Source organism: Ixodes scapularis, unplaced genomic scaffold (genome assembly GCF_016920785.2).
Source record: "Ixodes scapularis isolate PalLabHiFi unplaced genomic scaffold, ASM1692078v2 ptg000549l_1___fragment_3__unscaffolded, whole genome shotgun sequence".
Classification (NCBI taxonomy): Eukaryota; Metazoa; Arthropoda; class Arachnida; order Ixodida; family Ixodidae; genus Ixodes; species Ixodes scapularis.
Genome location: NW_024609998.1, coordinates 99,187 through 126,581, shown reverse-complemented (window position 1 = coordinate 126,581; position 27,395 = coordinate 99,187). Strand labels below are relative to the sequence as shown.

The following is a 27,395-nucleotide window of genomic DNA, read 5'->3' as shown; positions in this document are numbered from 1 at the left end:
ACATTCTTATACCTGGTTAAAGGGCAACTTGGTCAATTTCGAGAAATTTGAGTTAATGGTTGATTATATATCCCGGGCTAGGAAGAAACGGTTCCATGTAATTACTTTTCGAAAAAGTGTAATATTTTTTGCGCAATCTTCATTTAAAGTCTACCACAAACCAAAACCGAAAGCTTGCCCATAACAGGCAACATTGCTGCTGTGTCATCAGCTACACGCTCTAACCACGCGGTACCAATTTCGACGTTGCGTACCAGGCAACCGGGCGCAGCTCGACGCAAAGGCAAAAGTCGTTTTCTATGACTGGTCGTCTGCTACACCCGACGACGCCTGTACTGCCACGGCTGCAGCTTGTCGCGTAGGATGGCCGGACAAACCAAAAAGGGACGTACCCTCGGCCCTCGGGTCTCGGCTCGTCAATTCGAGATCTTGTGGGACTATCTGTCGGCAAACCCAGCCCTTGTAAGGGCTGCCACAGATAGTCCCCTGACTCAGGACGAGAGAAAAGTTCTATGGGACGTCGCGGTAAGCGACCTCAACGCCCAAGGCCCGGCCGTGAAAACCCGGGCCGAATGGAAAGGTTATTGGAATTCAAGAGTGTACGCGGCAAGGGGTAGAGACCGGGATGCCACCACCTCCGCGCGACAGACCGGTGGGGGTGCCAACCAAGTGCCGCCGCTCAACGCCGAGGAAGAAAAAATCTTGGCCCTCGTGGGAACAGACTCCTCACGAGGGTGCGGCGGAAGGCGCGTGGGTTGCGACGCACCCGCACCTCTGGATGATACCTCGGCTGCAGCGGCGGTGAGTACCCGCAGACGCAATGTTAACTCCTCCAGCATGCGGTATTTAGCTCATTGTGCACAAAGGTATAAAACTGAACTAGCGCGATTGTGCTGCTCTACGTTTTAAACGTGTCCCCTATCATGGTGCAGCTGTTGTAGATCAGATAAACCACTGCTGATACCTGAATTGTGAAGAAACCAAGAGATGTATTAGGTACTGAAACTGCCATATTGCAGCAGCCTCGGCTGCAGCTATAAGTCATTATCCGGGAAGGTGGCTGTGCCTCTGTATGTGTAAACTCTGGTTTCGTTGACTTGTACAGGCCCCCTCACCGGCTGTGCCAGATGCGGGGCCAGATTCACCGCCAGCATCCGCACGGGTGGCTTCTCCGCCACCACCATGTGGTAAGTGTGGGACAAATAAAAGAATGTCAGTGACAGAGCAAGGCTCAGCATGCTGGCATCAGGTATACCACTAACTATGCGCTTCATGGTGTTATCAGATACTCTGCCACCCCGGAATGTTAGGCCCCGGTCTGGCACAGAGTGCACAGCCCGCGACCTCCTGGCAGCACAGCAGGAGCAATTGGCAGTCCAGAAGGAACTACTGGCCACGCAGCAGGGTCTGCTGAGGGCCCAGGAGCGGCAGCTGGCCATCCAGGAACGTCTGCTGGCATCCCATGACGAGATGCTGGTGCTCCAGAGAGGTGCTGCCGAAGCATTACGCGGGCTAACATCAGTACGTATTTAGTTTTGAAAGCTGTGAAAATAAAAGTGTCGTATTATGTGGTATTAACTAATGCTCTTAAGCCAAGGTTGTTCATCCTTGCTTGTTCTTAGGTCATGAGATTTGACAACTTTATAGGGCAAAACAAAAATTAGGTGACATTCTGTTAACAGATGCCTGAATCAAGATTTGAAGAAGTCGTTGTGGTCTCTCGGCACGAGACATGCCGAGAGTCGGTCATGTCTCGTGGGTTGTGTGCAGTATTTGGAAATCCAGAGCACAAACATGCCTGGATTGTACCAATAATCACATAAACTGCTGGTGTTTTCTGGCTACATGCCCTTGTTATTCCCAATGCAGCAGTGCAGAAGCCTTTTTCCAATAGAAAGCCTTGTACTGTGCAAACACTGCAATGTTTGGCCGGTGTGTAAGAGTTCGGTGATTGTATGGAAGCTCCCCAGTTAACAGGTTTAGTAAAGTGCAACATGATGCTGTAATTTGCTTCAAGTGAAGTACAACTTATTGAAATTAATCCCGAGGCGAGAGCACCGGCCTACGGATTCCCATGTGGCGGGTTCGAATCTCGGCCGAGGTGCCCGCAATCTGATAGAGGCTTATTGCGGAGAAGGCACCATGTAACCGAGCTTTCGGTTGCACGTCAAGAGATCCCCAGGTGGTCGAAATTAGTCCCCAGTCATCTGCTGGGGCGTGCCACATGCCCGTCATTGGTTTGGCACGTAAAACCCCAAAATTCGATTTTGACTTATTGAAATTAACTAGGAGTGCTACTCTAAGAAAGGAAGTGTTCCAAGCTCTTCACAACACTGGAACACTCTAGCCAATGCTTTAATTCTTCGAACTGCAAACAACTGCTGTTCAGGAATGTATATTTTGCTACTAATATACTTTTTCTCATGCTTTCTCTACAGGCTGTGCAAGCACTAGCAGCCTCCAGTGCCCAGCAGGCGTCCTCGTTGACTACGCTTGTGCTCCACCTCATGGGTGTACGTAACCTCCAGCCACAGCAATAAAAAAAAAATCGGGCAGTTTTTGCTTTCTTCAATAATTTATTCATTCTGCTGTGAAGGAGCCCGACAGACCCTTTACCACGACAAACACATAATTGTTGTGTGGCGATACACTGCCTGCTTACGGCAATAAGGAGCCCCTTTTATAGGCCCTTGCTTTTCCGGAACATCCAGTTTAGAACATTCTGCTCTGGAATTAATACGTAACAGCATTGCTCAATAATTTTCTAGAACAAGGGATTTTACAGGTTAATAAAATGCATCCGGTTCCAGGGTGGGAACCCGGGATTCCTGCCTTGCAACTGGGTGCGGTGCCCACTCGGCCACCGCCACACACAGCAATCTATTCTAGTAGAATTCCAGTATCACTTAGGTACTAAAAGCATTATAAGATTTAAACACATTGGCACGCAACAAAAGAAAAATAATGTGGCTTCCATTTGTGAGATTCTATAGACATCATGATTGCAGTTAAGGAGCGGAAAAACTTGACATGCAGGAAACAAAAGAAATGACAAAAAAAATAGTTTCAAAGGTGGCCGGGAGGCTTGTTTCAACAAAGTATGACTATCTCGAAGGCGAGAGTCTCAATTTACATTGCATGCAAAAAACGACCTCAGTGAGCGGGGCGACTTCGGTGAGTGGGTCGACCTCGGTGAGTGGGTCGACCTCGGTGAGTGGGGCCACCTCGGTGAGGGGGACCACCTCGGTGAGCGGGGCCTCCTCGGTGAGCGGGGCCACCTCGGTGAGCGGGGCGACCGGTCGGACGTGGTTGGCGAGTAGAAGCAGCCACCTCTCTAACTTTTCGCCGCCGCATCGCTTGGCCTCGGTCTCTTACGGTCCTGATTTGTGTACCGCTGTCGTCGACTCCACACCCTCATCAGACTCTGACTCTGAGGACACATAGGGCTCGGGTGCAGGTTCCGGGATTGTGCAAAACAAGCACACATTATGCAAAATGGCGCATGCGGTAGCAATGTTACATGCCCTGTCCGGATCATAATGTAGAGCCCGGTACCTCTGCAAACACCTAAATCTGTTCTTCAGCATGCCTATGCAACGCTCCACAGTGGAGCGTGTTGAGCGATGTTTCTTATTAAACTCTGCCCCTGAATGTCCAGTGGGGTTCCCAGGAATTGGGGTCAGGAGCCATGGCTCCAAGGGGTAGCCGCTGTCGCCTGCACACAAAGACGTAACGGGACTTTCCGTAGATGTTCGGCAACAAGTTTAACAGCACACCTATGCTATATTTGTCTATTCTTAAGACAAACTAACTGTAAAAGCTGCAAGTCTGAGATTTTGTTCCTGCCTTTCACCAAATATTAGTGGCTTGCTGGTGGCCTGTAGCCAGTGAGATTTAGGTGGTCAGGCAACATACTGCCACAATATTTGTCGACCTACAGTGGAGATTGAGAAAACAAAATGTTGGAAACTAATGTTTTAAGCTAATAGAGAGTTGATTAATGAACTAGTTCTGAACCTGTAGAATTATTACAGAACTACCAACACATTTAAAGGATGTAAAAATATGAAAACTACTTACCCAGCAGGCACTCGTTCTCTTCGGCTAGTCTCCCTTGCGCAAACTGTTCTCTTAGAAGAGATGCCCGCCACACAAAAGAGTCATGGACGGACCCCGGGAAAGTTGCGTCAAAGTTCAGGATACAAAGATCTGCGTCGCAGACCTGCAAAAACGAAAATGCAGTATTTCATATTCATGGATTATTCAGCTACCATTGCATTTGGATTTATCAACACCATCTCTCATGGTACTCTTTCCTTGCCCGAACTAAACATGACCGACCCATACTACTTCACAACTGATTGAGCATTGTTTCATGATACCAATTTTTAGTCAGACTGGATTTAAGAACTCTACTTGACATGAGGTAGGGTTCTATCGTTGAAAAGTGCAAGAAAATATACTTGAGCTCTTTCGCTGGGCAGAAAATGAACAGCATGCATTGCAACTGTTCTGCCAGGTTCGCCTTCACATGTCTTCAAATTACAGATGGAGACGTGCAACCACGTGCTCCTGCAATTTGCTTCAAGCTAATTATGAGTTTGCATATGGCGCACCCTCTAATGGCATACAGACAAACTGCGACATAAGTGTAGACCAACACGCTGTTTACAAGCAGGCAGACTTCGTCCACACAAGGTGCGGGCATTGTGCATGAGTAGGAACTTGTTTTGTGAGCGTTGAGGCGTCTGCGTATGTGCCATTGAGTATGTAATGCTACCTCTGCAGTGCGACGTCAAGACATGCGTGATGCTACATATATGCTTGCACATAATAATTGTGGTGGCGTGGATATTTATATGGCGTGTAGTATGTCAGCCATTTCAAAGTTGCGACGAGTCACTCGCAGTAGATGAGCAATTTAGCCTGTGCAGTACAACCGCTAGCCTTAGGCCTTTAACGTGCACCACTGCGTGGTGCACGTTAAAGACCTCAGGCTAACAGGGACCAGCTTGGAGCCCCACTGCGTGGGGCTCCGAGCTGTGCACTAGCCCACTCGGCCACCGATACCCCGTTATACTTGCACACAAAACTATGCGGAGCGCAAGTTAGTCTGCTTGTTGCACAGGGGTTTTGATGATGTCAGAATGCCAAGCTCTTACTGGCTGATAAAAGAAAACAAAATAGTGGCTAGACCTCCAGGCATCAAGCATTGAGGTCTACCCATTATCCTTTCAATCAAAGCGAATCGGAGCTCGGCGTCATTCTGACATCACTGCAACTCCTATGCAAGAAGCAGACTATTTGCACTTCGCATTGAGCCAGAAGCTTTGCTGCAATGTAATTTCGAGGACAGAAGCGGACTAATTTTTTCAGTCTATCTTTTGCAAAGCTTGCTGACATAGTTCTGAGGACCAGTGTTAATGTAGCCACAAGGATCAATAATACCGTGGTTACAATATTCTAATGCATTTCATGGATTAGACAAGCACTGCAAGAGCTCTCGGGTCGGACTGTCATGCCTGCACGAGAACAATATTTACGTTCAGTGTACACCTTGAAAGGAAGCTAACATACTTACCACCATAGCATTGAGCGCATAGTAATTCTTCCGGCACCAATACGCAGCCTTCGAGAATCTTGGATCGCCTTCTGAAGGAGCCCGAATAGCAATCTGTGTGCCATCGATGCACCCTGCAACACAAAAATTGTTTTGACACCCTCATTAACGATGTCATAAGGGTTCACTTTAGAAATGCACAACCACAGGTTCAGGTAACAGTGCTGGTGCCATTCTATAGCAAGCACAATTAATTTTTAGTTGCAAAAGCCTTTCTCAGAGGATGCATGCGCAATCATATCAGTAAGTTTTCATATCTTGGAGCGACTGGTAACCGCAACACAGCCTGTAGCATGTGAACTAAAAATTGCTGTACAAACATTGGTAATGATGTTGCTGGTTGGGTGTTCATTGGGATGGGCAGAAAAGAGTGTTTTCCCCAATCGTACGCGCAGTCAAAGCACGACAGAATACAACGATCTCGCGCTGAAGGCGGCCGCTTCTACTTTCAGCTCAAGGTGGAGCTCTTGAGCAAACAGACTGAAAAAGATGCCCTATTCTTAAGGCTCGTCCACACATTTCCGTTGGACCTGGGGTGCCTTCATCTGAGCAAAGCGGACATGAAGGCACCCTAGTTGAACCACGATCGACTACATTCCCAAGGGACATTCGTGCCGCGGGCAAAGATCGCACATCCCGGGGACTTACGGCCAAACGTAGGTAAACCATACTGTGTGAACAGGCCCTCGCTATGTAAGCACGCTACCGTTCTGATAAGTTTAAAGGTATTTACCAATCACACCGCTGAATTTGCAGCGTCGAAAGAACTTCTTCTTCGCTTCGGCTTTCTCCTCACGGGTGTGCGGGAACCGCAGCCAGCTTGTGCCGAGGCAGTCGATGATGGCTTCTGTCACGTCCACTAAGACACGGCTCACCGTACACTGGTGAACAGCGATATGCTCGTCGCTCGCAACTGTGCCTTGAAACCCGCCAGCGGCGTAGAATCTGAGAGCGACGAGCACCTGCTGCTCCACCGTGATATCGTGAGGCCTACCGTATCGCCGCTCAAGCTTGTTGCGAAGTTTGTCGCAGAGCCAAAGAGCTGCCCCTTTGGTAAGGCGATACTCTCTTACAAACCTTACCTCTGACATATCAAAAGCGTTGCGATGCTCGCGAAAAACTCGATCGGCTTGTGCTGTTAGAAGCAACGACCCAAACGTTAGGGTCGCCATCTTTCCGATGGAGTTTGACTTCGACTGCCACCTCGACTACAAAGTTATCTGCACCGCCAAACTGAATCGTGACGACATTTTGACGTCACCGCCAACTGCATCATTTCGGGAGCATAGCTCCAACTTCATAGGGAAAAAAGCGCATTGTGACGTCACCTCACGTGACTAAGCGGGCGGCCAATCAGCGCCCGATTGACTTATCTTCATGATTGAGTTTGCTCCCCAGCATAGACACACTGTTTTTGTTTCTGCGACTGTCGCCGCCTGCGCAACGCGCGCCGCTTTTGAGTTGAAAAGATTGTCCGTAAAAACGCCGGCTCTCGGCGCCGTATGCTCGTTCGTTGGTGGCGTTCGTCGCACCATCTCTTGTCTCCCGTGCGAAACGGCGCCGTGTTGTTTCAAGACCGGTGGCGTCGCTGCATTTTCTTAGGAGCTAAGCCTTTTGTTTCTTTACTTTTTCCTCTGGTAATTTCGCTCTTTGTAAATTTTACAAAAAAAAAAAAAAAAAGTACAATCTGTGGGCGACGCTGCACAAAGTCGTAGCGCGATAGGTTAAGAAACCGAATTTCGCGGTCAATTTAAAGAGCCTGGCCTCTCCTTGAATCACTTTGTATTTGCAGTAGGGGAACTGCTGCACCACTTGCGCCAACCTGTGCCAGAACAAATAACCTGCTACATGCTGCTCCTGCTTTGGTGCGCAGTATGTGCCAAAAGGGAGCTGTTCTCAAAAAGGAAACAAAGTGTGGCACGTGGCATTGTTGATGAGGCCACTAAAAATAAAGTGCAGCTGTGTTTTTTTTTTTTTCGGATGTTTGAGTACTGTGTGCGAAGAGTAGGGTTGCACAGATATCAAATGTTAGAATAGTAGTTTGAAATACATTGTTATTTGATATTCAATTCAAAATGAGCTGCAATGTTCATACTTTCCAAGAGGTTGTTCGGAGTGGGTTAGCCCCTTTGAGCGTGCTTTTCCTCGAGCACCGGTGCGCTGCGGAGAAGCAATACCTGCAGAGCTGACACTGCAATCTTGCGACTCGCTTCGCCGCAGCGCAGTTGCACGCTTAGGCTATAAACACAACTAAAAAAAAAAAAAGCGGTATTATGCGCACGTGTGCTTGGTATATTAAAAAAAAATGAAAAGAAAGGACACGAGATTGTTGATATTTACATTACAGTAAAATTCTCGAAATTTAACTGTGGCTATTATGCAAGGGTATGTGTTAGGCTGCAATGTTGTAACAACCTGCGTTCATTTGTGCTTGTTTTTTCCTTTTTAATTCAAAATCGAAGGTATTTGCGAGGATATTTATAAATACCCTTAATTAGTTATGGCTGGGCTCCTTTATAGGTCTAATTTTATGTCAAATCTGTCATTTACTTATCATCCCGATGTAAGTATGGGACTTTCTGAAGGCACAGCCTATAAATATAGCTAGATTAAATTTAAGAGAGCTCATAAGTGGGCAATTAGAAGCTTAGGAACAACCTCTGCCGGTTCAGCTAAATTTTTGTTTAAGCATGATGTAACAGTAGTGAAAGGAGTAGAGAAAGGCACAGCAACTATTCAGTATCCAATTAAAAAAATATTCGACCAAAACCACTTTGCACTTTAATTTTGCTTTGAACCCAAAATGTGTTTGCTCACGCCTAAGTACTACAAAACAGAGGCCAGGAGATACATTCAGCACGAAAGTGTCTGTTTGGTGTCGAACTTGCAACAATTACGTCACCGTGATACAAACCCTGCAAAGTAGCCAAAAACATCTTTTTACGTCAAACACGGACCGAAGACGCCATCGGTACTCCTAATAGGTTAATTGAAATGTCTGCAAAATTACCCACATATGATTGTAAAATAAATAAATAAATATCTGTAGAGGCCAGGTCCTCTGTAGGTACGACACTTTAAATAGTCTCTCAACACTCCAACAACTGCGGTTTTTAAATTTTTTGACTTGAAGGCTCGAAATTCTCTGCTTCAAAAGTGGGAATCTCTTCTCCAAAACCAGTTGTTTCCTGCTACAAGAGCTGCTTAAAATCACCACTTGTCAGTCCCACCATTGTATTTGAGTTTAGGCTTTGCGAGTAGTGCTGGTCATTTAAGGGTAGATTGTTCTTTCTAGGACGGGAAACATTGCTTTGTTCCTTCATGGTCTTGTTGATTATAAACAAGCTCACGAGGACATTTCCTCCGGTGTGTCCTGCAGATCTCGGCTGGATTCGTGCGGTTGCGTACTGAGGGAATGGCGTCTGCTATTCCTACTGACAAGGTCCGGAAGGAGGTGAGACTGTACTGCGGAGGAGGAGGCGACCTGCATGTCTGCAAGGTGAGTGATGCAGCTGTTTCCTTCGTCCAGACTGCTCTCAAGAGAAGACATAGCTGCGGCATTCTCTCAAAGACTCGGTTTTTGAGACATCCTGGGCAAGATAGCCGCTTCACGAATCGCGTTTCATCATCTTGCGAGTTGATGTCCAGGTCTTTCTTGCAATGTTGTTCGTGGCTTACAGAGTGTAAGAAGGCAACCAAGACACAGACATATAGTTAAAAATGACTGATTATAAGAGAAGGAAAAGACAAGTTTATGCACGCAACTGTACTGTAAAATGCAGAGTGTATGACCATGCAAAAGTTCTAGGTAGCTATGAAACAATGGGGATAGAAACTTGTTGGGGCTGAGAGCAGAAAAGCCGAAGGGTCACTTTGTAGAGTGGTTTCTGTTTTGATCCGGTCGAATGGTGTAGGAGCTGTATAGGAGTCTCGTGGAAGCCCCAAGTTCTAAAGCAGCTGTGCTGCTTTGTCAAGCAAGCTTTGTGCTGGCGCTCACATGTCGAGCTTGGTCGCACAGTACCAATTTCTCGGAGAAGCGGCTGACGCATGGGAAGTTTTCTGGGAGTAGGGGGCACTCGATATTTATTGCCTTTGCTTATATTTCAAATGTTTCAAACGGGGTGGGCACTTGTTGCGACATTGATGCGTGCTCGGTATGTTACGGTATCCAGTCAAAAAAGGACCACAATATTACAAGACTGGGGAAATAAGCTAGAGCTCTCAAGTTCAAGCGTTAACCCATCAGAGACTGGTTTCTTTTTATTTTCTTTTTATTTCAGTGGAGCTGCGTTTATATTTTAAAAATTATTTCACCTAAATCACGGGTACAGAAGAAATCACCCATCGCATGCTCTTAGTTTTTGAAATATGGCCTCTGACATATGGTTACGCTGGCCCCTTGGGGTAAACAAAGATGTGTGAACTGAGGATATTTTATTCCAACCTCGAAAATAGAAAAAAAAAAAAAAAATTAATTTAGTGGGCGTGTTTGCCACTGTTGGGTATTTAGACGCAGTTAGGCACAGTTAGAACAGTTTGAAATTGTTACAATAGGGCATGAGACATGACACGCACGTGCCAACGTCGCACTTTGTGGTGTGTGCGCATGGTACTTCACGGTTGTCTTCAGTGCACCTATGCCTGGAGTGGGTCATTTGATTGTATCGCACACCTCCAGATGCACTGTCATCGTGTGCCCATCTTTCTTTCCTCCATTGGGGAGGAAATGGCTGCGCCTGCTTTACCAAAAACTCTGGTGCTTGATGAGCCGTCACCCAAGAAGGACATGAAACTGCAGGTACAAACTGCTTTCCCTGGAGCTGTGCTGAATGATGCCGTTGACAATAGCCGCATCTAGGATGAAGTAGAAGTGCGGCTCCACCACCTCTTCGACCTTCTCTCTAGAGCAGGGGTGGCCAAGCTGCGGCTCACGAGCCGCATGCGGCTCTTTGCCTGTTAAAGCGCGGCTCGTGGCTTTCCTCCACTGCCCCCCCCCCCCCCCCCCCCCCACACACACACACACACACACACACTTTCCCGCCTCCCTCCCGGTCACACGAGCACTTCCCCAAAAAGAGAAATGGAACGCGTTTTAAATCTAGACAGGTAGCCATTTGGTAGTCTTGTGCTACTGCTACCTTACTCGTACAGTTGGACTGCTTTTGACATGGATAGATAGAAAATAGTTTGAATTTCATTTTTTGCTGTGGACAAAAGTCCCCCCCCCCCCTCCCTCCCTTTGTTGCCTTTCTTCTTCCATGCGGCTCTTGGAAGTTTCGTGGTTTTGTTTGCGGCTCTTAGGCCGGGTCAGCCTGGCCACCCCTGCTCTAGAGGGTAAGCGTTATGCTTTTGATTGAAACAATCTACTTCCCCTATCCACGCATTGTAGTCTTCCACAACAATGGGATACTTCACGGGTAGTTTTTGTCGAGTTGCCGTCATCCTCTCTACATCCACCTGCTCGTCCGTCTGGTTCGTGGTGGTTGGACTTCGGCAAACATTCTTACTGTCCCGCCATTGGTAGGCCGTGACATCATTTTTCTTGTGCCAGATGTAGCCACCTTTGTTCATATTGTCAACCTTGGCCTCATCGGGTAGGTCTGTGCCGTCACGTAGCTGCTAAAGCAAACTTGTATAACTAAAAAAAAACAACAAAAAAACGCTGACTACCAGGGGGTACAATTCCTTCCGACAGACAGCACAATATGCTCTCAGAGCGTTCTGTTTTTTGGACGATCTTAGTTTTCTCCTTCGTACAACTGAAACCTACAACGTAGCTAGCATTTGAGTCCGCCAGGCACCAGACTTTGAAGTCCCGCTTTATTTCTGGCTTCATTGGCATGTGTTTGCACGATTCTAGCACGCTACCGACTGTAACGTGCAGGTAAATTTAGCTCTGAATAGTCTTAAGAATAATTTGATGCCGATTGTACCGCACAGGTAAAATAATGAGTGCTGAACACCACATCCGTGAAAGACACACATGAAACCCACCCACACGCACTAACAAAACAACCACACTAGTCGCCGTCAAGGTCCGACGTAAGTTTCAAAATCTCGCCCTCGGTTCCGTCAGTGGCGTTGAAAAGGTCGCACTTTTGAAAGGAACGTACGACCATCGCCCGCGGGAATGCTTTCCAGGCGTCGTGTACCCATTGCTCCAGGTCGTCGAGCGTTGCTTTCTTCAAACTTCCTGCTGGCGTCAGTGTGTGCTCGTATGCAGTGAGCCACTCATACGCTGCACGCACATAGTCCTTCGTTGGTTTGTTTAAGCACACGTCCAGTGGCTGCAGTTGAGACGTCATCCCGCCGGGGACGATCACCAATGTTGGGGAAGCATGTTGCAAGTTTGTCCTTGACACGCTGGCTGATGTGGCATCTGAACAAGTCTAGAACCAGCATAGAAAGCACTCTCAAGTCGGCTCCACCCCCCTTTCGCCGTACGGAGTCAATCCAATCGATCAGAAGGTCAGTTTCCATCCATCTTTTGGGGTGCATCTGAACAATGACATTTTCTGGGAACTTAACATTGGCAGGCAAAGTCTTCCTTTCGGAAATCAAAAAAGGGTTCATCTTGCGCCCATCTGCCATGCATCCTAACGTCGCCGTAATCAGTTTTTTTCGTTACCGGTTGAGAGGATTTGCACCTGCTTGGCTCCTCTTGTTCGACCGTGTAATTCGAAGGCATGTCGAAAAACATGGGTGTTAGGTCTGCGTTTCGGATCTGTCCTATCATGTGGCCCCTATACTGTCGAAGCTTAATCATAAAACATTGAAACACGACAAATTTTGCTTCATAAGGTTTCTGGAGCTTCTGACAAATGCTCGTCTTTCGTTGCAGCGAAAATCCTTTTTGCCGCATGAGCTTGGTGATCCAGCTCCTACTCGCTTGGAATCAAGAGCGGCGGATCTTGTAACTTGTAGCAAGTGCGAAAGAATTGTCCTTGATGACGTCCGAAGAGACGGGTAGTTGCTTCAGACGCAGGTCCTAATGTAATCTGAAAAGGAGTCCTCCAGCTCTGGAAATTGTCCCCGTCGAGGGCCATTGAAGCATTTCCTCGTGGCTTTGCAGGCGAAAATATTGCCTCTCTGCTTCCGCCAATCCTGCACGCACGTTTCCGGGATGCCCAGTGATCATGACGCTGCTTGATTACCTTCCTTTCCAGCAAGGATGATCACTTTCTGTTTGATTGATGCCTCGTAATGAAATCGCTTCTGTTTCTCCATCTTGCAACGATCGCATCAGCAGCAGCTTTGCTCAAGCCTGCGGTGACACGAGACAGCACGGCGCTTGGCCAATACGAAAGTGAACATTGTGGTACGTGATTATGTGACTGAATACGTGATTATGTGTCTGATAAATGGGAAGAAAGAAAGCGCTGCACACTTTGTAACGGGTGGTAGCATGCGTCACCTAGCCGATATTTTTAGACTTACTTTTACTTCAGATTTTTATTAGGCCCAATTGTAGCGTGCATGTCATTTCGAGCCTGAAATTTCTGGAAAAAAATTGTGCTTCAGAATGCTCTAGTGCTGATCTCCCTTTGAAAAGGATCATGCTCTCGTCTACGGCAAGATGGGATGATGGTTGGCACTCGCTTTCAAACTTTTATTTCATCATATGAATCAGTGGACGCATTTTGTAGCAGCGATCATTGTCTTCCGCATCCCTCTCTGTCATGAGTGTTGTCGTTTAGATTCGGACAGTTTGTTATTTTTTGGAATCTCTCGCACGAATTCACTTGCGAAATCTCCTTCACGTTTTACAGGCTGTCCAAACTCCAATAAAGATGAACATGGTGCATGAGGTCTGTACTCGTAAGGACGAGCATTCTGATGTATGCTCTCAGTTCTTCGGGCGTGATAGGGGTCCCAGTCTGTTTTTCTCGTTTGACTTGCATACAAGTTGGTCCGGTCTGTAATGTGACCGATAACGTCTTCAAAAAAATCAAGTTGGAATGCGTCCACTGGCATGCTGCCCTGTGAAGGCTTTGTTGTGAAGGCCACACTCTTTCGGCGACTGCATCATCTTCTGCAGTGAGTGATTTTTCAGTCGAGATGCGACGCTTCTTGGGGCTGACCGTGAAGTCTTTTCGGGGCTTGCCTTTTCTGTTTTTGCGTCCCTGGGGTCACTTGCTTCTCCTCGATACTCTCTTCGGCGTCAAGGTCGGACGGCGCTTTGTTGTCTGATTCTTCCCATTAATTTTCACTGTCATCAGCGTCATCTGGTAGACTGAAATATAAATCGAGAGCTTCCTCAGTTGTCAGTTTCTTTTGTTTTCCTGCACTAGAATGTGGTAAACAAGTGTTAATAAATTAGAACACAAACTCTTATTAAAGAGCGCTGTTAGATCTAGTTATGGTGTCACTCAGAAGACTTCAGTTTTGGCGTTCTATACTACTAAAATCTGAGAGTAATTTGGAAGCTCAAAACCTGCTCAGAATACTCTTGACAGGTTCACCGGGTGCAAGTTGCACAGTTTGTACTTGCCAGGCATTTTGTTTTCGAGGGCAGAGCCATGTAAAGATGACTTGGTTCAGCTATGGTAAACAGATACGGTGAGGCACAAAAAACGTGGAAAGTACGCAGCCCAATCTATCGGCTGTGACTCAAACTAAAATGTTGAGCTTCCTAATGCTCCCAAGACATGGCGCAAGTTGTAAATTTGGGATAAATATGTCCCAGCGACTGCTAAAGGAGATGCTAGATTTATCACTACAAGTGGGATGCATATGTCCCAGTGGTAAACAAAAAAAAGCTAAATTTCTTTCAAGGACACCTTGTTTTTCAAATAAATGCAGTAATAAATTGTCGCCATGCTCGACATTATGCAAAAATGTTATCTTCATTATGTATATATAAAAATATGTTCTTTCACACTTCGTCAATTAAGCTATCCTGAAGCTCAAGGAGTGTTTCATAAAACTGCCATTCCGCAACGATTTGCAGGCAGGGTGGAAGCATGTGAAGGGCATTGACAAGACTCGCTGCAAAAGCAATGTTAGGTCTGCTAATGTCCATGTGTGGCCTTGTGCATGTGTTTGCCATTACCCTGTGGGATCCTGCAAACTCCTCTCGTGTACGAGTTTGCCGAGCACTCAAACAGTCTCGTTTGGCAGGAGGGGCCTCGACTGCTGTGACGTCGACGCCCTCTGCCCTACACCTCCATTTCTATGCATAGGATTAGCATCTGTTGGTGACGCTCCTTGAGAGGCTGATGTGCCTGGTGGTACCAGTTGCTCCGAGGTGGGCAACTGGCCGCTCTCCTCCAGTTCCAGCAGCGCCAAGCATGCTGCTGATGGTTCGAGGTCATCTAAATCCTGCAGGGGCAATCGCTTGAACAGAACACAGAAACGGGAATGCAAACTACTACATAACTCGCTTGTGGAACTTGCACACAGAAAAAAAAAGAGATATGCTTTTCAGGAATACTTTTTTTTTTTAAATATTGGGATTAGGGGGCTGATATATGCCTAGCTAGTAGAAATCGGGCTCCTCTTTTTATTTATGCAATCCGTTCACTGATAGCTGTTCTAGTGCAATATCTGTGCTGCATGACATGCTTAAAACGTGCCAGTATTGTGCCCACAATGTTTCCTGCAAATTATAAAGGTAAAGCAGCCTAAATAGCCAGGTTGGTTCCCCAATAACTACAGTGTGAATACCTATTTGAATCAGCAATACCTAAAATATTTTTTTATATAAAAATTAGAAAAGTTTGTCAAATTTTTTAAAATTTCACTTTTTGTTTAGTATTTAAAAACGAAAAGTTATTGTACTTATGTTATAACTAACAAGATTTGCACACTCTGTGCAGCCTTAGAAACAGCTCTGTAAAATTTCATTGTGATTTGACAACTAGAGGAAACAGGCAAAACACTGTAGAGAAAAAAACATTTCAAAGTCTATTTTTATGCTAGATACCGAACTAGCCACTCCAACTGCACGAAACTTCAGGCTGACATAGTCCAGAATGTCTATCCTTGGATCCCCAGACTAAAATTCTCCCGCAGCATAGGTAGCACCCTCACGGTCTTTGTGCTTAGAGTCCTTTGCACGGGCATGCTTCTCCTGATGGCGTCGATGGGATCTCGCTTCAGCGGTCAGCTTCGGAAACATGCTTGTTCCCCTCTTCTAGTCAGCTGCACTGCTCAGACGGACCAGCTGCTTGGAAGGCAGGACTCCTAGCCCTTCCAGAACTTGCTCAAGGCTGGAGTGGCCCCTATCGAACCATAGCACAGCAATGGTGGTGGCAGTCTCCACCGTAGTCCGTGCAGCAAAGTGGGCCTTAGGGCATAGCATCCAAATCTTGGTGTTCAAGGACTCGGTAGGATTCTTCATCTTCCTTTGCGGACAGCGAGCAAGGAGCTTGATGTCTGTCAACTTTTGGTAAATGGGAAGCACTGCCTTCCCTTGTGCTTTGGTGAGGAAGGGTGTGTGGGCCGGAGCTGGTGGTTGCAGAGCTATTACCCTCTTATGCTTGCACCAAGACTCCTCCCCTTCAGGGCAGAACTTGTGGCTGCTGGCTCCGTCAGTCGAGCATGAGGGAAAAAAGGATGCCCAGATTGCACAGTACATCCCTCGCACGCTCCCTTGGTTGCTGGTGATGGCACTTTGGTAGTACTGCTGCAGCTGTAGAATGGTCTTGTCACCAAGCTTCTCCCCACGTGGTAGAGGCGTCTTTAGCTTCCTCAGGGCTGTTCCAAGACTCTTGGCAACATGGTTCATACAGTCCTTCTTCGTCACCGCGGTAGACCCATACACCTCTGCATTTGACACTGCCGCGTACGCATTGCTGTCTCCGTCGCTGAGGGATGTTGTAAACTGCAAGTCCATGTTGTATGTCTGTGTCCTATTCCAGATGCGTAGAGCTGCTTCGGTTTCCATTGCATGTGATGAGCAGTCTACATTCTTCTCGCACACAAGAGAATGAAATGCCTGCCACACTGCAGCCCTGGTAGTAGTCCGACAGCACCTCGAAATCCAGGCAGAGGCCTGTGTCCACAGAAATGGCAGTGCCAATGCCATTGTGGCTCTTATGTCCCTGTTTCTGCCACGTCCCGTCAAACATCACGGCGATGTCGCTCTGACCTGCTTCAGACGCAGTTGCTCGCCTTGCTTCTGCAAGGTTGTCGGAGACGGCTTTGGTGGCAGCAGCGTGGACAAACCCGCATCCGCATACTTTGTATCCATATCTGAACCGCATCCACAAAATGTGGGACCACATCCGACTCACAATCCAAATATTCATTCTATAACAAGACACCAAACGTGAATGAAAAAAAAAAATACAAATAGCACTTTTTAAGCTGTTTGCTTATCTTTGTACTAAGAAATCTTTGTGTGTCCATTCATTTTCTCATTATCAGTTTCATTGTATTTATATTAAAAGCTATCAGCCTTCCCGAAACACTGCGCGTCGAAGGAGGAATTATCTCAGTTATGTGATTGTCAAACAGGATAGCTGGGCGAGTTGGTGTGTATTCATAATGAAACAGTGCAAATTTTACAGGGGAAGGAACTAGACAGGACGAGTGCTGACTAACAACTGAAAGGTTTATTCTCAGGAAACCACGAAGGAAACAAACAACAGCACGACTCTGCAATCACGATGTAAATGCGCATGCGCCTCACAAAATTGGGTGCTATCTGTTCCACAATTCTGTATGCGTCATCCCCGATCTAAAAATTCAACCTCACTGCCCAGCAAATTCAAGGAAGCCTGTCTCATGCAGGCTGGCCCCTCCTTCTTCATTCTATGAGCTTCGACAATCTCTCAAGCTTTTTGGTCCCTGTGTTTATACAAAACAATGGCCTTATCAAATAACGGTGTACAGGCGCAGTTCCTGCAGTGTAATGCCAAGTGGGAGCTTACTGTTCCTGTTAAAGACCTCCGGTGTTCTCGGAGGCGAATGTTGAGGCACCGCCCCGTCACGTGTTTTGGAATCACCTGTTAGTCAGCGCTTGTCCTGTCCAGTTCCTTCCTCTGTCCCTGTAAAATTTGCGCTGTTGATTCTGTATTTAATTGTCCTAAGAGTCCGCAATACTCTGTCCAGAAGATGCGCACAAAAAGTATATATAGACCGGGTGTTTTTTTTTGTATTCTTACACATTTGTTTAAAACAAAACGTGAAAGCTACACTAATGCGGTTTGTGCAGGTGGGTTAATGGCCAGGCGGACATTATGTGGGTAGTTAATCTTTGCGATAAATAGGCTAATTAATTAAAATTCGTTAATCAACTTTTTAATTAGTGAAAATAGACATATAGAAACTTGCTGAATGTCATCGAAAACCACTAAATCAACTATATTTAGAGGGGCAGCATTTTACGGCATTCTGTAAAAACGCTTCATATGGACGCGTTTCTAGATTTTGGTTTCTTATCAGAGCGCATCTTTGCACCCGCGGTCCTGCTCCCCGGTGGTCGCAGCACGAAGCCACCTCCTCGCCTCCCTCGTAGAATGGAGGCAAGTACGGCGTAAGTGTGTAGCGCGTCTGAGCCACTGGGGAGCAGGACCGCGGACGCGGTGATGCGCTCCGATAAGAAACCGAAATCTAGAAGCGCGTGCCAATGAAGCATTTTTACAGAATGCCTTAAAATGCTGCTCCGGCGTTATATCCTACCAAAAATAGTCGATTTAGTGGTTTCCGAGGATGCTCAATAAGTTTCTAGTTGGAACTATATGTCTATTTTCACTAACTAAAAAGTTAATTAACGAGTTTTAATTAATTAGCCCGACTTGTCCCAAAGACTAGCCACCCACATAATGTCCGCCTGGCCGTATAACCCACCGGCACAAACTGCATTAGTGTAGCTTCCAAGTTTTTTTTTAAACAAATGTATAAAAAAAAACCATTATGTGGGTGGCTAATCTTTGGGACAAGTCTGCTAATTAATTAAAATTCGGTAATTAACTTTTTAATTATTGGAAAAAGACATATGGTTCCAATTAAAAACTTGCTGAGCGTCATCCAAAACCCCTAAATCAGTCATTTTCAGAAAAACTTTCAGCGCGTGAGAAGCGTGGTAGTGCACTAAAGTTACAACTCGTGGAGCAGATACAAGGCTAGCGGTTGCGGTATGGCGCCCGCGCAGTTTTTCCGTCTCTTATCTAGCGCATGACAAAATGCTGTATGAGGGGGAGGGGGGAGAGGAGGTCCCAGCAAAATGTAAGATTTCGTGGGGGGGGGAGCTCCCCCATGGCTCCCCCCCCCCTGGCTACGTGCATGGTATGGACCGTGTAGACAGCTGCGACGGCCGCCGCCTAAGATGCCGGTGGTGGATGGCATTCTTTATGTTTATCCGCGCTTCGATCAGATTGGCACCCTTTTGTTTTAAGGAGATTTCCTTCGACATCCCCATTGAGGTGCCGGCGGTGCCGGGACTCTTCATCGTTCAGTGGCGCTGACTCGCCGCATCGGTGCTTCAGCGAAGTTCGACTTCCGCGCAAGAGCGCCCACGCCGACCAGCGATACCGACACCTAACATGGAGCAAAGCACGCACGGCACCGAGTTTGCGCTCAAGCTCTTCTTTCGTTGGTGTGGAAAGCCTAGATTTGAGAGAGGGGCAACTGCTCAATCATCTGGTTTGTGGGCTGCGTTTGGAAAGCAAGTTACAGCCTGCAAGGAGTCAAAACCCAAAAGCGTTCCCCTTCTGCATATGCGTCCACCTCTATGCCCAGTTTTCTCTCCACACCGGCCATGTGATGACCGAATGCAGCCATACTTAATGCAGCCAAGTGCTCCCAATGGTTGGAGTTGGTCTCCTCTTAAATATAGGCCAGTGCCAGGACACTCCCATAGACCCAATGGAGTCGATTTCTGGGAAAACTGGGCGCTCAGCAGCGCTTCCGTGGTCGGAGGCGCTCATTACTGCAACGAATCGAAGCCTCATTGCTCTATTAATAGATTGCGAAACTAAAATAAGCAACGATAATTATGTTCATAAATTGAAGCGCTAATGTTTTATTAATTACTTTTGACGCCGTCGAGCTAGCTGGAGCGGCTTCCTAGCCGTTTGTGAAGACGAAGCCGCTCAAAATCCAACATGGCGCAGCCCTTCCGCCGTGCCCTGCCGCTGCTCCCTACCGTGGTACCGCCGGTACCGCGGTAGGTTTTGTTTGGAAATTTGCGGTCCGCGCGTGCCATACCACGTGTTATGGCAAAGAATTGTAAGTTATGCTTGCCTACCTTGTGTCCAGCAGTTGACAGTCCGTTACTTGTCGTCCGCGTCTTCCAGGGAATCGAAACAAATGCAGCATTTTTCGCACTCGTTGACGCATTTATTCAGTCATTTTCACGACAAGGAAAAACAATTTACACTGTCACTTTATACAAGCGTTGCTATGCGGAAAAAATTTATAATGAGCGCAGTATCTACGTTAGCAAGAGGTGCTAAGTGAAGATACAACGTGCGACACTGTTAGCGCGAACATGACATAGCTTTTTCACTTTGAAAGGCTATCGGCGCCCACCAACTATTACTGCCTTAGTTCTCGCTAACGTGTCTCCCTAACGTGGTCGATCGTTTCGGTCACGCCGCTATAAATGTCATATTTTCGGGGACTGATATGTGTCCCCATACAATTCAAACTCGTCACGTTAAATAAAGAAACACGAAGTACGTACTATGGACAGCTAGCTTGGGAGCGAAACGGATAAATACATGTTTTTTTTTTATCTTTTTATTTTGGCCTCTGTAACGACAAACGCAAAAAAAAAAAAAAGAATGGGGGGAAATATATTAGTGTGGCAAAAAAGAATGAGGAGGGTAGAAAGTCGGGCGGGTTGGTGATTCATAATGATTAAAAAGCGCGACAGGTCAACGGACACAGAAGGAGACACAGCACTGTGTCTGTGTCTCCTTCTGTGTTCGTTGTCCTGTCGCGCTTTTTAGTAAAGCTCTTCGGTTACGGAATTTACCCAGAGCTGCACAATTGTTAGATATGACAATGGTGACTCAATGGTTACAATTTTCAGAGGTTTCCAGCCTGAATCACTTGCAGCTCTTTACCTTTCCCAGTTGCAGATGACAAAAATAAACAACATACCACCTTCATTGTTTATTCTTCAAGATTATGAATGACCAACATTATGGAGAATTGTTTTGGAAACTGGGGATGTCCATATTAAAAAGAGAATATTGTAACAGCAAATAGAAATGTCTGTTTCCGTGACATGAAAACAATCATAATTTCTGATATGTGTTACATAGAAGCAAACCCAGTGCGAAGTAAATATGCAGCCTTGCCGGAGAATCGTATGCAAACAGCCCTATTGGTGAGGCAGGCACGTAGCCAGGGGGGAGGCCCATGGGGCCTGCCCCCCCCCCCCCCCCGAAATCTTCCACTTTGCTAGGACCTCTCCCCCCTCCCCCCATACAGCATTTTGTCATAAGTGTTTAAGAAGATATTTAAATGGTTATAGGTTGTGGAATCTCAAATACCAACTTGAACGTATATTACGATAAAACATCAATTCTTCAACCTGTGTAATAAGACAATAATGCAAAATTTTAGTGGGTCAGATATTGTCCACCAAAACTTGAGATCTTAAAGAGTGAAACTCTCCAAATACGTAGTTTGAATTCTAGCTGCCAAAGGTCCTGGAATCACTGGTTCGAAGCAACAAATATTTCCCCCCTCGCCCTCCCATTTTAAAAAGAAAACTGCCTAGAGGTTGTTGGCTACCAGCAGGCTAACAGCGTGTCTAAACAAAGTGGATGCTCAGAGGCTTCTGTTAGTCATGATCTTGCTCCATAAAAATCGTGCAAAGAGCAACCTGCTGACGCAGTGGACAACATTGCCTCTCGAGGGTCTTAAGAAGCACAGCCAAAAGATTTCATGCCTAGTTGAAAGCTCGTGTCATTCTGACTGGTCCATGCAAATAAACGGTTAACACAATGAATTGTAATTCGGGCAAACTTATTCGTTGCTTACTTACAGACTTGAACCAAAATCTTTAGAGACTTAATAATGTGTAGACCTAGCTCTCTGTAGACCACTTTGGTATTTCTCATTTCTCTTGGCCTCTTGATGAGCTTCCGATACCTGTCGCTTGCACCGTCAAGTTGAACCACGAGTTGAGCCAGGTTTTCTTGGTGTGGGCCACCGAGATCCTATGATGCCCATGGGATGGGCCAGCCACTTCATTGCTCTTTCTAATTTTTGCTGTATGTGTGTTCTCTATCCTCCCAGGATCTGCACAGGACAATGTAAGAACACATTAGTTTGTCTCGTCACAACACATACACTTGCAGAAGAGAAACAGGGCTATGAAATATTGCAGAGGGCTGCTCCTACTATCCTTTTGTTTTTGTTGTAATTCTCTTTGCCCCAGCCACTCTCGTTTTACAGTGCAGTTGATCGTAGATTAGACTGCATAGATCACTACGGCGGAACCTAGCATGCTGATGGTTACATATTCAGGAAGCTTGATAGGTTGGCAAACAATCAAGTGCACTTCACAAAAAAGTTACCACGGACATACCTTTTGTCTATTGGGTTCCCTGTCCCTGAGGCTTGTTGGAGTGATTTTCATGCCTTGAGAATCTGTATGAATACACAAAAAGAAAACAAAATGCAAATGATGCTATTTTATCTGCAACAAACGAAAAAAAAAAAAAAATGCCTAACGCGAGTTTTAATTTTGAGGGGAGTGCGTTGGGAGGTGTAAAAACTTTTAACAGAATTGCAAATGGAAGGACGGATAGCACATCTCGCGATCAAGCTCTGCTGTCTGCATTCCGCCTTTCTATGCGTAAATCTTTCAAAATTTTAGAAGTGTCTTTAAAATTATTTTACTATCCAGCTTTCTATTTATTTTTTGAAAGAAATAAAACGTGAAAAAACGAGTCGCAGGGCTGTAAAAGAATCTACACGAGATACATTAATAAAAACGGGCAGATATTGGAGGATGTGAACTCCGAAATATTATAAAACTGGGCGAAGAATATTTATATAGAGACTTCAATTTACTCGACGGGGTATCGACACTGCTGTGAACGAGATCGACGAGAGGTAGAGGAGGTGATATTTCGCCAACAGTCTACAGATCGTAAAATATTTGCAGGACGGTCTTCATCCACAAAACCGTGCTAAGAACGCTCGCCGAAATGGGTAGATCGCAATGAAATCACGGTGACATTTTGTAAATTTCAAAAACGAAACGATATATTCAATTACCTAAAAGGGTACAAAACCCTCCAATGGTGCAATTTGTGGCTGGAAGATCAGCTTAGGAAAAGTTTCAATTGGGGTGAAAACTTTCAAACTCACCGTCGTCAGTTGGGATCCAAACGAACGGGTGCTTCTTGTCCCCTACGCTGCTTGGACACGACTTTGCGTAACCGCACAAATGAGGTGGTTCAAAGACACGAAAAGCTTTCCACTTGCCCGATAGTGCGAGGCTCGCGCAATGCGATGATCGAGGCGCCGAAGCTTGACGCTCCGAAGGCGAGGCGAGCGAAAGCGCGAAAGCACCGAGCAGACCCACGGACGCCTCCACAACGGTCCACTGGCCACTGGTTTCAGAACGCGCAGAGCGCAAGCGCGCATGCGCATAGGCAGCGGTTTCGTTTTAGAAACGCAAAAAACAGAAAAAAGCACAATTTTGAGAGCGAGATGTTGACATGAACTTTAAAAAAAATATATTATATTTTTAGGAATACGTAATTTGTATTTAGTGAAATAATATGCAGTCATAACTAAAGTTGAATGAGGTTTGATTCATTATTGTTTTGTTTAGTTTTTAGTAATGAGCGCCTCCGACCACGCGAGCGCTGTCGTACACCTCTATGGTGGCGCCATCCGTGTTCGAGCCGCGCAACTCGCTCTGTGTCCGGAGGTTGTATACACCTTTTTCGTGTACTCTCGTCCCCAGCCACCAAATAGGCGTATCCGGTATGGGCGACGAAAAAATAATAAAACGTTTCAACCTGCAATTAGTAAAAAAATAGAAGGGAGCCAAAACGAGAATGAGTGACGGTTACGCTTATATCCTAAATGTCTTCAGTTGGCGTGGCGACGGCAAAACAATGTTTTCGCCCATACTGGAAGTGACGTCAATTCAAGATGGTCCATCATCTCTGCCGGTGCATTGTTGCTATAGCGCTCCGAACGCCCCTATCGCCGATCGGCCTGCCACAACGGCTTCAATGCGGGCGATGCGGAAAAGCCGCTTCACTGATAAGGAAGGGGGAGGGACGACGATGTAGAGGCTGCTGCCGGTGGCCTTTGCAGCGTCGTCTGTGGCCCGTTCTGGGTGGTAGCTCTGCCGCGGCACCAAAGTGCGGCCGTCTGAGACTTAGCAAACTTTTTTTAAATTATTGTAAAATTTCTCTTCACTATAATATATTTTTTTAATTACTACAAAATTTTTTATTCGTTATATCCGCGGGAGCCGCTCAATTTCCTTCGCTAAAAACGGAGTTAAATATATTGAAAAAGGGAATGGGAAATCGTAATAGCTTGGCTGTAGCTGCTGTTTCGTTATAACCGACTTCGTTATTACTGGTCTCGACAGTGTTGGGTTTAAAGGGGTAGTGAAACGAAATTTTAGCGCCGATCTTGTTGCATAAATATGGGCTAGGGACAGGCACCACCTCGGAAATATAAATATTGCGCTGTAAAACACAGGAGAACTAATTTTAAACATAATTAAACGATTTCAAATTCTCATCTGGTGGATGGGGGGAAGTTCTCGTGACATCACTTGTGCCAAAATAGCAGCGCCGTTCTGCGGCAATATGGCGTGCCGGCAGAATTAGCCTAGGCCTGAACGCGTTTGCAAAGCCTTGGCGGAGAAAGCCAAAGCGTAGTTGGCCACAGTGAGCTCGTTCTCGTTGCAGCTCTTTGCACGACACGGCCCGAGCATGCTTCTGGCACGGCCGGTATTAGTTGCTGCGAGTCGCGAGCTGCAAGCCGACGTTAAAAAGGATATGTTTGAACTACGAGGGTGTCAGCAAGAGCCACGCAAATGCCTAATACCTGTTCACACTCGGAGCGGACACGCGCGTTTGATCGAAGTGCTGGATTCGCTCTGTTAGACCGCGTTTCGGTAAGCGCTTCTGGACCGATCTTTTACGATTGCAACTCGATACTGACATGACACTCGGCAAAGAAAGGTTAGACCGACATCGCGTAGCTCCCACAAACTGCTATAGCTCGACACTGACGTAGCGTCGAGTCAGAATAAAAATGGCATACTAATAACAGAGTGTACACACCGAGTTGCCAAGGTAATCCGTATGGTGTTTATTTGAGCTCTATATCACACAAAACAAGGAGATAGAATCAATGAGAGTCCCTTTTCGACGACAGCGTTCGTCACCGCTGTCTCGGAAAACAAGGAGATCGAGATGACAAGGGGAAAATATTGACCTCTGAAATTTAGTTCAGGGATCAAACTACTCATCCGGTAAGGGTCCACAAGGGTCGAGCGGGCATATTCCATTCAGCAGGCTAGCCGGTCATGGACAGATGGTCTTGGCCAAGGACCGCCGGAGCAACAGTGCGCCGAGTCGATGTTGCTGCTAGGCCTACTATATTCTGCCGAGCTCGCTCGGTCGGCAGAATCGTGGCTGTTGTAGCTCTTCTCGTGTGTTTGTGGATCCTGCGTTCTTGATCGTCGTGGTCTGTTTTAAGTACTCCTTCCTTTTTTCTTGCTGGTTGAAGTCGGGACGCACGAGAAGAGCACGAAGAAAAATAAATGTCCGTTGGTGGCCGATACCAAGTAACTGAGCGACGCTGTCGGCCTTGTTGATTTGATCGTAAAAAGTGCGTAAGACAGCTTCGGAGCTGTCGTAGGATTATGTCGTAACCTGCGCAAAGGTTACGACAATTTCGTTTCGAGAGCACGGGTTTTCTCTCAAATTTGTCGTACGCACTTTTTTTCGTCGTGAATTCGCTTTGAGAATCCGGCCTCAGAGCTTGTTTTGTCAGTGCTGCCGTGGTTGCCGACTTGCCGTGGTGCAGCGTGCGTGCAGCCCTTGCACATCTCAAACGGCCACGTTGTCACAGGTCGTAAATCGTCGACGCGCCACCAAGTGGCAACGCTCGTAACCACAACATTCACGCCGTAGCCTTTCCCGTCTGGCTCAAGTGACGTCACGAATGCGCCCAATATCCCAAGACGCATCGCGCTCTCCGATGGCCGATTTTTGAGCGCGCGCCCAATCGGGCCCATCAGGGTGAAAAATATAGCCATCCGTTCAAAATACAAACGCGCGATTATGATTTATGAATATCATTGATCATATTGAACCTATTTCTGACCATAATAGGTGTATTTCAAGTTTCGCTTCAGTATCCCTTTAAAAGGCCAAAATTTGCACAGTTAGTAGAAATTGGGCTCTTCTTATTTATGCAAATCCGTTTGGTGATAGCTCTCTAGTTCAATATCTGTGCTGCAGGACATGTGTAAAAAACACCTGTCTTGCACGCACAATTTTTCCTACTAATCGTAAAGATGGAGTTGCTTAAACAGCCAGATTGGTTCCCCATGAACTACAGAGTGGGAATATCTATTTGAATCAACAATATCTGATGCCTGGGCGTTAGTGAAGTGAGACCTAAACCGTCCACCATGGCATTCGGTGCTCGAGTACCACTGCTGAAGCCCCAATGGTAATTGACTGAAACATAAAACTATTTGCATGCTTATTTTTTAATTTATTACAAAATAATGCAACATGTCTGTAAATATAGAACTACGGGCTGTCAAGGATGAATTGCAAAAAAGGTAAGGAAAAACTCGAGGATAATTATTTTTTTAAATTCCCGCTCAAAATCACAATTTTGACTTCTTGTTTTTCAAATAAATTCCGGGCGCAATGCAAAAACATGAGTTGCAACAGGAGGACGTTAAAGTTTGTGTTAGGAGTCTACAAAGCATAACATACTCTGCATGTAGAATCTTGGTTTTAAAATATAAATTTAAATATTCTTAAATATTTGCCAAAAGATGCCTTACTCTGAAAAAAATCACTTATGAATTCAAGTTGGTCTTATGCGACCGAAGAACCCAACTATTTCGTTGGCGTCCACGTATGTTCGAGGTGCAAGCCTAAGCCTCGGCGCTGTACCGCTTGCGAGAAAGGTTTCCCCAAGAGCCGGGAGGTGCACGGCTAAAGGTTCAGGCAGTGCATACGAACTGCCGTCAATAAGATTGGTGAACTTGACTTCGTCGTGCGTCGGCACAATCCCACTTAACTGCGCTAAGCGCAGCAGTCTGGTGCAGGCGAATGTGCGACAGTAGTACGAAAACGCTCTCTTCGGCACTTATGAAGGAAGGCATCTTTTACAACACACCTGAAATCCACCTGCAGCTGAGAGGGACAGACGGATTTCTTCATCACAGGAAGGATGGATGGATGGATATGGCTGAACCCCTTAAAATAAGATGGTGGCTCGCACCATCTAGCCAGTGTTCTTAATTTTAGACGTTAACTATTACTATGCACTTCAAAATCCAAGGAGAAGCCTTTTTAGGATAACCATTCCAAAACTTAGGATACGTCTAATTGCAGCGCCTCTCCTCAACCGATGGCACGTGCCTTCCACCATAGAGGTCGCCAGGAAGAGGAACAGAAGAAAGTTCACCCATCCCTTGACTTGTTCCACTAATCGGACAACCTCTGTTTCATTTTCTCTACACTCCCAAAGTATCTTTTCCTCGCTATCCATAAAACACAGCGCCTTTACTAAATCAGCCGCACCTTAGGCAACTGCAGGGCGAAGCCCTTTTTAATAGAGTATCAAGTGCTCAGCTGTC

General features: G+C 46.3%; 1 protein-coding gene and 1 pseudogene across 1 annotated transcript; one reads left to right on the top strand and one right to left on the bottom strand.

The window, feature by feature from the left end:
* Positions 1–572: 572 nt before the first annotated feature.
* LOC115329006 lies at positions 573–2,525 on the top strand (the record flags this gene model as incomplete). The annotated part of the gene is made up of 5 exons (XM_040211103.1): positions 573–606; positions 719–801; positions 1,106–1,184; positions 1,286–1,521; positions 2,439–2,525. Coding segments are annotated over exons 1-5 (519 nt in total), but the record flags the coding sequence as incomplete, so codon positions are not given.
* A 13,092-nt stretch (positions 2,526–15,617) lies between these two features.
* On the bottom strand, positions 15,618–16,520 carry LOC120840515 (annotated as a pseudogene).
* Positions 16,521–27,395: the final 10,875 nt, after the last annotated feature.